This window comes from Mustelus asterias, chromosome 7 (genome assembly GCF_964213995.1).
Source record: "Mustelus asterias chromosome 7, sMusAst1.hap1.1, whole genome shotgun sequence".
Classification (NCBI taxonomy): domain Eukaryota; kingdom Metazoa; phylum Chordata; class Chondrichthyes; order Carcharhiniformes; family Triakidae; genus Mustelus; species Mustelus asterias.
Genome location: NC_135807.1, coordinates 102,454,667 through 102,464,771, shown reverse-complemented (window position 1 = coordinate 102,464,771; position 10,105 = coordinate 102,454,667). Strand labels below are relative to the sequence as shown.

Here is a 10,105-nt window from a genome sequence, read left to right as displayed (position 1 = left end):
AATTAGGAAAGTGTAAGAGTTTGCCCACAAGCAGAGGAGTACCCTTGGATGGATCACAGTTAAAATTTTCCGATACACTTGGAAATTCATAGAGTATTTGCAACAATTTCTAACATAATCTCTGCTCTCAATGAAAATGTCAAATCACATCACACAAGTTGCATTAACATTATTAATATTAACAATATAATTATGTTCCAAGATATTTACTCATTATATAAAAAATACCAATCTACTTAATGCAACATCCACGTTAAATATATTTCAGATTTTGTTTGTGTGGGGTTCATCAAATTTAGCTTGGATCTAGTAATACAGCTTAGAGCTGGAGAAAATCAGTCTGTTTGATCAAGCTTGTATCTATTTATTTTGATTCACAATTGGCTTATAACCGGAAGCATGAGGCATGTAATTTTGCTGTACAGTAATAGTGATGTAAACAGATTTGCAGTTCCAGTGTCTTAGTTCAGTAACAGCTGAAAATTCAGTACAAAAATGAGTTTGCAGTTGCTTTGTGAACAAAGTTCGAGCTACTCTCAGACATACTTAAGCTGGTACTCAACAAATTAAAACATCAAGAGAGGAGACAACTCACATGGTAGAAACATGACCTTTACCCATGAGGTCAAATAGTTTTATTGTGATTAAACACTACAATACAGTATATATCCATAAAAAACTCTAGAGTATATAAATTATTCCTTCCATACAGCAATTCTTTCCATTTCAGCTTTGGTACAATGTGTATTTTATTATAATAATTGTAATACTTTTCAGCTTCACAAACTCAACACAAAGTACAAAACTAATCAGTATTGGGGTATTACAATCTACACAGTGGTGCTCAGTGGGAGGGAGAGGTCTTACCTCAGAGAATCCATGTCACTCAGCTAAGCTACAAAGGCATACCTAGCAGGGACATGACTAAAATGCACCAGAAACCAGCAAACATTTTTTTAGAATTTTATTATTTTTTTTAAACAGAATATCAGCAGTGATCAACTGAGAACATAACACTATTTCCTCAACTGACGTTCCATCTTTTTTTTGTGAAGGCCATAGTTACTATGTCCAAAAATACATTTTGATATTATTTTATTCACACAGAGCACAGTGTCAGTATTTGACCTGCCATCCAGTGCTGCTAATACTTGTACAGTTTGTTCTGCAGTTAGCAGGGATCACTGGTACATTATTGGTAGGGCAGTGGGGTGCTACCAACCTTAGGTTGTTTTGTGGAGAAGGAGGTATAACATTACAATAGACAGGCATTCCAGAGGCTGGAAGTGTTCCTTGACCTGACTGGTTGGGTAGCATGATAGCTTGTGGGTAAGATTGTTGAGGCATCCCTTGAGAACCCTGGGTCATTGGCACCTAACAATAAAATATTAAATTGATCAGAACAGAGTCCTTGTATTTAATATTAGTGCACAATCCACTTATACTCATGTAATAAAGTTTTTGATTTTAAATGGACCTAGAATTAACAATTAATAACACGAGTTTCATTAATCTTATCTTTCCCAAAGGGTTACATTGACATTCTTACTTGCCTAGTCTAAAACTGTATCATTACCTCATGATGCAGGGGAATAAAATATGAGCCTTGGGCTCTTCTATTTCAAAGACATTCATTTAACACTTTCTGGAATAAGCTGAAGTTAAGCTTCATTTTTATTAAATTTATTCATAAATTTGCAGTTAAAGCCCCTGAATCATTAATTTTCTTACTTTCTGTAAGAAATCAGACAGTAGGATTTGCCATGTCAAAATCTGACTGTTGCTGTAGCAGCTTCCACAAGACAGAAATGATAAAATAGGAGCAGGCAAATGCATCAACATATTCTTCAGCTTTCTATAATGACATGTTCCTGGAACATTGTTAGTTTTGTGTGACAGAAAAGACATTTTTGGCTATATTTCATGTGATTTCAAAACACATGATTCAAAATGTTAAGTGTCAAAATGGAAGTCAGGGGGTAATTAATCTGCTAATAATAAGACAGTGCCTTGTGTTTAATACTCAATTAAGATGAAGCAGTTTTGCTAGATTAAAGAGGTATGGGTATGTATGTCTGTGTGTGTGCATGTTGGGAGGGATGGTGGAGAATATAAACTAGCATTATACATGCTGGCAATACAGCCCAGTTTACAGGTTAAATTAAAATTGTCTCCTGTGTTTCGAAGAGCCTACAGAGAGGAGCTGCAGGATATACTGACACTGATCTTTTAGGAGTCTACATAGAGTGATCTGGCAGTGTCAGCCTCAGTGATAATGGGAAAACTCGGGCAGCAGTCCACAAATTATTAAATGTTCTTAAATTAGAACTTTACTATGATTTGAAACTCAACCCAAGTACAGAATAAAGATGCTAGTTTTGGTATGAGGCAAGCAAGAGTTTTTGTCCAGTGAGAAATAAGGATTTTTTTCTCTTTTCTACAGCAATTTAAAATAGCTAGACTTAAAATGAAATGATCAATAACTGACATTTAAACTTGAAATGTGGGAAACAAAATGGTGAGATTTTTAGCAAGCTGCCTGGGGAGGTGCAGAAATTTGGTAGTGATGAAACTGCTGCTGCAGTTGGCAACCGAACACAGATACCTCCTGATTATTAATAGAAAGAAAAACCATCTAGTTTCTATAATAGGTGGCTGATCCACCAGGGGAATTTTATGTCCAGGCAACAAGTTGAAAATCTACTGCATGTTGTCGACAGGGCAAGTTGATCATGCTGTAAATTAGTCAGGATACAAGATCTTTGTCCTGGGTGCTAATTAAACTATGCATGGCCAAGGCATTAGCAGAAAAGTGAGACACTAATATAAAACCCTAATTATAAGCATGCAATGTAATATTCATTACATTATTAGTCAAGGATGATTAAGAGCTGAATTCAGAGGATTTTGCACTGTTTCAATTTGGGAAGTTCTACTACAGTTTTAGTTCTGCGTGGATGTCTGAACTTGAGGAGTGTACGAGACATAATACACATCATACACATTTGACAGCTTATCATAAGAATCCAAAGAAGGCTGATTCATCGAAACCTTCTGTTACTTACCTGGTTTTGCAAAAAATGCATTCAAAAACAGACTTGTTGGACATTTTATGATGTTAAAGGCACTTTATAATTGCAAGTTTGTTGGTGTGGACTGACTCTATTTTTCTGTCTTGTGGCTATGCATTATTAGCTCTGCAAGTAAATGTATTAGTTTTAACCAGTGGATTTTGTTCTAGCTGTATGGCAACTTCCACCTTTCCCAAATCAGGGAATGCAGTGTGAGGCACAGCAGTTAAAGGTCATTGATAATCCTGAGCACGCTTTCTCAGATGCAGAATGTGTAAAACGAATCAAGTTTTTGGATCAGGAAGGTTGATCTGATTTTTTTGACCAGAAGGATAAGGGCGCTAGGAAAGGTCCAAGCTGTATTATAAAAGTTATTTGTTAAAATTGTGTTAAGCAGAGCAATGCAGTTTCATAATGACAAAGTACCTAATTTGGCAGTCAATTTACAGCCATTGCTTGGTACTTTGATAGCTTTTTGGAAAGTAGTTATTTTAATACACTAACACTGACATTAAGGTTGTGTTTGATATTCTTATACACAAATATAAGTATTTAATGACCTGTCAAAAAATCTACTTACTTACAGTAATGTCAGTAATTCAGAGGTTTTCAAAGGGGAAAACAGAAAAGTAAAATATGTGGGAATAATGAAACCAAATAGAATTTTTCAATGCATCAATAAAGAAACAATACAATGAGGGATTGCTAAGTATAAATTTGAGATTTAATGCAGTTTTAGACATGTTATTCATCCTCAGTGACACAGCATCATATTTATCTTAGTAAATTGGAAATATTACAAGATTTAGGCATCCATCTAGCAGAATGTAACATGGCCGTCATGGCTGCTGGCTTAACAATAGATTGAGAATTAATAATTATAATAAGGAAGTTAGGGTAGGGCAAGTGTTAGCCTCTGTATAAGGACAGAATAAATTCCTACATTGGTTATTTATAGTTAACCATCAAAGCATTCAACACATTACACTTTGCTTTTTCAAACAATTATTACACAAACCCTATAGTGGCATATTTTATTTGTACAGCTTTTTAAATTTAAGATTGGAGGCCTAATTGAAAGACATCAAAACTGTCAAATGATACCTACTTGGTAAGAAGACATGGCTGGATACTGGACCATCACACCTGGCACCTGATTTCCCTGCTGGCTGTTCAACAGGTTCTGACTCTGTGGCGGCTGCTGCACTCCCATCAGGCCTTGGAACCCTTGCTGCTGATTAGGCAACACAGCCTGAAAACCTGGAAGGACAAAGAGTTGGTCACAGTACTCATCTCTGAACTCAACCTCGTCTTCTGAAGCTCATTACAAGCCCCAACACTGTGAAATTATAAATACATATTACTTTGCCTGACAAAAAAAGACTTTGGTATAAATGCATAGAAAAAGTAGCTAAAGTGCTAATCAAACTGTCTAGAGATAATAGCAATTAAAACAAGATGCCTTAAACTTGGAATAACTCTGCCAAAGATGATCATAATTAAATATATGTGTCCCTAATTAACCCATTAATACCACACGCAGAAGCATTTTCACTCATCAGATTTAACTTTTAAGACATTTTGGAAAAGTCCTCAGAGGGCTGGATAAAAGTCTCTGGCAGATCTGCCGGTGTCCATCAATTGAATATTCCTATTGTGATTTGTACCTTGAATATCCCTGGTTGATTCAGTTACAAACACACTGGTGTGAACTGCTTTTACACTTGGGAGACTAGGTACGGTCTACTCCTGAGAATTTGAAATTGGGTAGCACCTGAAAATGGACACGAGATCATCTATGCACGATTATTCCTCGCCTGTTCAATGTGATGTAAGCAACAAGTCAACTTTGTATTGCTGCCTGTGAGCATGATTGTAACATGTACAGCCAGCTCTAAGCATGCTATTGAGTGGCTGAACAAAATAACTGACACACAAGTTAAAGATAGCCTTCACCACTTAAAACCAGTCTGCATCTCTGAAAGGTGAGGTGCATTGTAACTGGAGCAGGAGGCAGAAGTTCTTTCACAAATAGAGCCAACATCTGCACACAGTGGGAAGAGTCTTGTGGAGAAGGTGGGGATTTCGGCTGCTGGTTCACGAGCTGGAAAGACACCCACATCGCTTCTTTTCAAGAAGGCCTACAGCATCTTGAGCCACAAATGCACTTAATAAGCCAGAAACAGGCCTTCCCTCAGGGTCAAGGACCCAAGGACTGAAGTCTTGTCCACTGGCTGTTACTGGCCAGAGGCCAGCAGCAATTCTGTACTCAACAGCCCACTGGGCAGATGATGGTTGTTGCCAGTACAACACCTACCCGAGGCCTTGGATTCGTAGAATCCCTACAATGCAGAAGGAGGCCATTCGGCCCATCAAGTCTGCACTGACAACAATCCCACCCAGGCCCTATCCCCATAACCCCACGTTTTTATCCTGCCAATCTCCTGGCACAAAAGGTCAATTTAGCGTAGCCAATCAACCTAACCAGCACATCTTTGGACTGTGGGAAGAAACTCACACAGACATGGGAGAATGTGCAAACTCCATACAGACAGTGATCTGAGGCCAGAATTGAACCCGAGGCCCTGGCACTGAGGCAGCAGTGCTAACCATTGTGCCGCCCCTTGAGGAGGGATCCAAGCACAGGTGAGTCATGGAGGGAAGGGTGTCAGAGTGGGGATTGTAAGGAATGGACGTTGCTGCGTAAAAATGGTTTTTCTCATGTCAGTATTGCCTCTTTTCCCAATAATCTTAAAATTGTTCCCCCTGGTTCGCAATCCTTCCATACTGGAAATAGTTCTCCCTATCTACTATGTCCAGAGCCTCCATGATTTTGCATACCACTCAAATATCCTCTCAACCTTCTCTTCTCCAAGGAGAACAGTTCCAGCTTCTCCAATCTTTCTACGTAACTTAAGTTCCTCAGTCCTCGGACCATTCCCCTGAATCTTTTCTGCAGTCTCACTAATGCTGTTATATCCTTCTTAAAGGATGTGGTGCCCAGAATAGGATGCAATGCTCTAGTTGAGGCCAAACCAGTGTTTTAAATAAGTTTATTGTAATTTCCCTACATCTGTGCTCTTTGCTCCTACTTAAGCAGAGGATCTCATATGCTTTCTTAACCATTCTTTCCACCTGTCTTGTCATCTTCAATGATTTGTGCACTTATACCTCCAAGTCTCTGCTTCTGCCACCCCACCCTTTAGAACTTTTATATTGTTTCTCCACATTCTTCCCATTAAAATGGATCACTTCACTCTTCTCTGCACGACATTTCATTTGTCCCCCAATTCCATCAGCCTGTCTATGTCCTTTTGAAGTTCATCACTTTCCTCCTCACAGTTCACAACAATCACGTATTTCATGCCATCCACAAATTTTGAAACTGTACCCTGTAAACCAGGGCAACTCCACAATAAACCTTCCTCCTGTCTGGAAAACAACTGTTCACCATTATTCTCCGGTTCCTGTCACTCAGCCAATTTTGTATCCATGTTGCCACTGTCCTTTTCATTCCATCAGTTCTAACTTTGCCCACAAGGCTTTTGAACAGCACTTCATCAAATGCTTTTATACCCTTTTTGAAAAAAATAAACATCCTATCTAATACTTTCTCTTTTATCAATTTTAACCCTTCAGTGTCTGATTTACCTTTGCCTTCACCATGACCTGGGAAGTAGCTTCTTCCCTGGTAAAGACAGATGCAAAGTATTTATTTTATAACTCAGCCATGCCATCTGCCTCCATGCATAAATTCCCTTTTTACTCTCTAATTGGCCCTCCTCCTCCATCTAATATCTTTTTACTATTTATATGTCTGAAGATTTTTGCTTTCCCTTTTTTATTTTCACTGCCAGTCTCTTCGCTTTTTCTATCTGCTTTGTCAATTCCCTTCTGAAACTTTGAGATTGAAGTGGTGTCTCAATTGCATTATCCAACTGGAAACTGTCTCTTGCACCCTTTTTCAACTTCATCTTACTATTTCTTTCCCATCCCATGTGGTGCTAACATTGCACAGAACTTAAAGCCCATCTTTTTTAGCATGGATGTGTTCCCCAACTCCATTAGCACACTTTCAATGTAACAATGCAATGTTGATTGGGTGATGTCTGCACTTCCACTGGAAGATAAGCAGATTGTGCAATGTCTAGGTGGTACAATTGAAGCTGACACTGACGTCACACAAGGTCAGTTTGCTGCAGCATTGTTGTAACTACTAATGTTTAAAGGGACCCCTCGGGTGTCCAGCATTCTGTCCTCCAACAAGTCACTGGGATTGTTGAATTAAAGCATAATACTGCGGAAGCCAGAAATGAGAACAGAAAGTTTTGGAAATATTCAGCAGGTCTGGCAGCATCTGTGGAGAGATAAACAAATATTCAGAGTTGAATATGGCTCTTCTTCAGAAATGGAAGTTCAATTCAAAATTTTCTCGCTCTTCACTCCGGCAGGATTGGAAGATCTTGCCAATCTGAATGGAGATTTCAATGGCTCACCGGCCGCAGCCTGGGACTTCCACCCATGAACTCTTGTTTCTCTCTCCACAGATGCTGCCAGACTTGCTGAGCATTTCCAGCACTTTCTGTCTTCATTCTATGATTATTCAGACACCACCCCAGGGCTGTAGCTCCATGGAGAATGAACTTGCTGCCCTCTCTCAAGCTGCCAGCAATTGTCCAACCACTATTTCTAACTCCCTTGCTGTTGGTCAGCCAGCCAGCCCAGACTGGTATTGCTCATGCTGAGATGGTGTAGTCCAAAACCAGGCCTTCGAGGCCCCAGTGTTTCGACTTTGTCTCCAACTGTTATCTATCCCTCTCCACTGAAGTTCAGCAGCCATGCTGCAGCCACAGGGCTAGCACTGCATAGGATACTCAGTAAGAGTTTTAACAACACCAGGTTACTGGCATCTCCACATCATGACTACCATTGACACCGCAAACTGCCGGCTCCAAGTGGAGAGGATCTCCAAAAAGATCGCGCATATCGACACAGACATCAAACTTTAACCTGGTGTTGTTAAAACTCTTACTGTGTTCACCCCAGTCCAATGCCGGCATCTCCACAACATGACTACCTAGGATACTCAGGTCAGGCAAAAGTTTATGGAAAACAAGCGACAAAGGGAAGAAAAAACAATAATTAGTTGGCATTTCTACACAATATGGCATTCTCTGATTTATAAATTTGATTTGGAATATTTATTTTGGCCACGATTATTGCATTTATGCTCTAAGTACTCCACCAGAGGGAAAACCGGAGTGTTTCTCATTCGTGTCAGCAGCACCTGTGAGGTAGGATTCACCCACTGCTAGTATTTAAAAACATGCATAGCACAAAACACGCTGGGCAGCCCACCCTTTAAAAAGGATGTTCAGAGACAGGCCCACCTCCCCCCTCCCCTCAACCACAGACATAGTGACACCCCCCTCTCCCCCCTGACAAGGGGAGCACCCCCAACCCTTCAGCACAGATGGGTTTCCTCCACCCAAACATTAAACAAATGGGCTCCCCCCTGCCCCCCCCCCCCCCAAACCTGACACCATACAGACATGAGGGTGACCCAACTCCCCCACAAGAGAGACACGCCGAGATGGAGTCCCTCAAGCCCCGCCAACCTCAGGCATCCTTCCGTGTCATCAGCAAATATAACAAGCATGCCTTTGGTCCCTCCATCCGACACATTTATATTAATTGTAACAAGTTGAGGACCCAGCACTGATCCCTGTGGCATACCACTCGTTACATCCTGCCAACCAGAAAATGACCCAATCATGCCAAGTCTCTGTTAGCTAACCAATCTTCAATCCACATCAATATGTTACCCCCTGCACCCCCTGAGCTTATATTTCCCAGAATAACCTTTTATATGGCACTTTATCAAATGCCTTTCAGATATCCAAGGACAGGACATCCACCAGTTCCTCTTCATCCACAGCATGTGACTTCTTCAAAGAATTTCTATAAATTGGTTCAACACGATTTCCCTTTCATAAAACCATGTCGACTCTGCCTGAATGCCTTAAATTTATCTAAGTGCCATGCTATAATATCTTTAAAAACAGCTTCTAACATTTTCCCTATGACAGATGTTAAGCCAACTGGTTTATGAATGAAATGTAGTCAGCTCTCCTTGAATAAAAATCTTCAGTCCTTTACCCAACAGTAGATAGAAAGCTGCAAGATGTTGCAGATATGTCCAGTTCCGGGCTGACATATACAAGTTCATGGCATGTTCACTTTCACAACCACTAGAAAAAGGACTTGCCCTGCTCTTTGCAGTTGTGGTTGCAGCACTTTCAATGAGGACATCCTTCTTGAAGCACAAACATCACACGAGGTGTCTCTTGCTGTGGTTCTGGTAGGAGAATTGTTTCCTGAACTTCATAGAATCCCTACAGTGCAGAAGGAGGCCATTTGGCCCATCGAGCCTGCACCGACAACAATCCAACCCAGGCCCTATCCCTGTAACTCCACAGATTTACCCTCACACTAATGGTCAATTTAGCATGCCCAACCAATCTAACCCGCACATCTTTAGAGTATAGGAGGAAACCGGAGCACCCCGAGGAAACCCATGCAGACATGGGGAGAACATGCAAACTCCACACATTCACCCAAGGCTGGAATTGAACCCTCGTCTCTGGCACTGTGAGGCAGCAGTGCTAATCACAGTGCCACCCTTAAATAAGGCTCTGCTGGAATCCCAGGCAGGTATTTTCTTTATTCGTTCAGGGGATGTGGCATCACTGGCTGGGCCAGCATTTATAGCCCATCCCTAGTTGCCCTTGAAATGGATGGTTTATTAGGCCAGCTCAGAGGATATTTAAGAGTCAACCACATTGCTGTGGGTCTGAGATCACATGTAGACCCAACCAGGTAAGGATGACAGATTTTCTTCTTTGAAGAACATTAATGAACCCAGGTGAGTTTTTACAACACTGGTTTCATGATCATCATTAGACTTTTAATTCCAGATATTTATTGAATTCAAATTTCACTAGCTGCCACAGTGGGATTTGAACCTGAGTCCA

General features: G+C 40.5%; 1 protein-coding gene across 27 annotated transcripts in view; it reads right to left on the bottom strand.

The window, feature by feature from the left end:
- Positions 1–591: 591 nt before the first annotated feature.
- The window catches only part of LOC144495881 (cAMP-regulated phosphoprotein 21-like), a 751,410-nt gene continuing 741,896 nt past the window's right edge, over positions 592–10,105 (bottom strand). For all 27 annotated transcript variants that reach the window (XM_078216592.1, XM_078216588.1, XM_078216598.1 and 24 more), the window contains 2 exons: positions 4,180–4,331; positions 592–1,374 (listed from right to left, as the gene is read on the bottom strand). In XM_078216592.1, the coding sequence (XP_078072718.1) occupies positions 1,117–1,374; positions 4,180–4,331 (410 nt within the window). In that variant the 3' untranslated portion in view covers positions 592–1,116. The remainder of the gene's footprint in view (positions 1,375–4,179; positions 4,332–10,105) is intronic.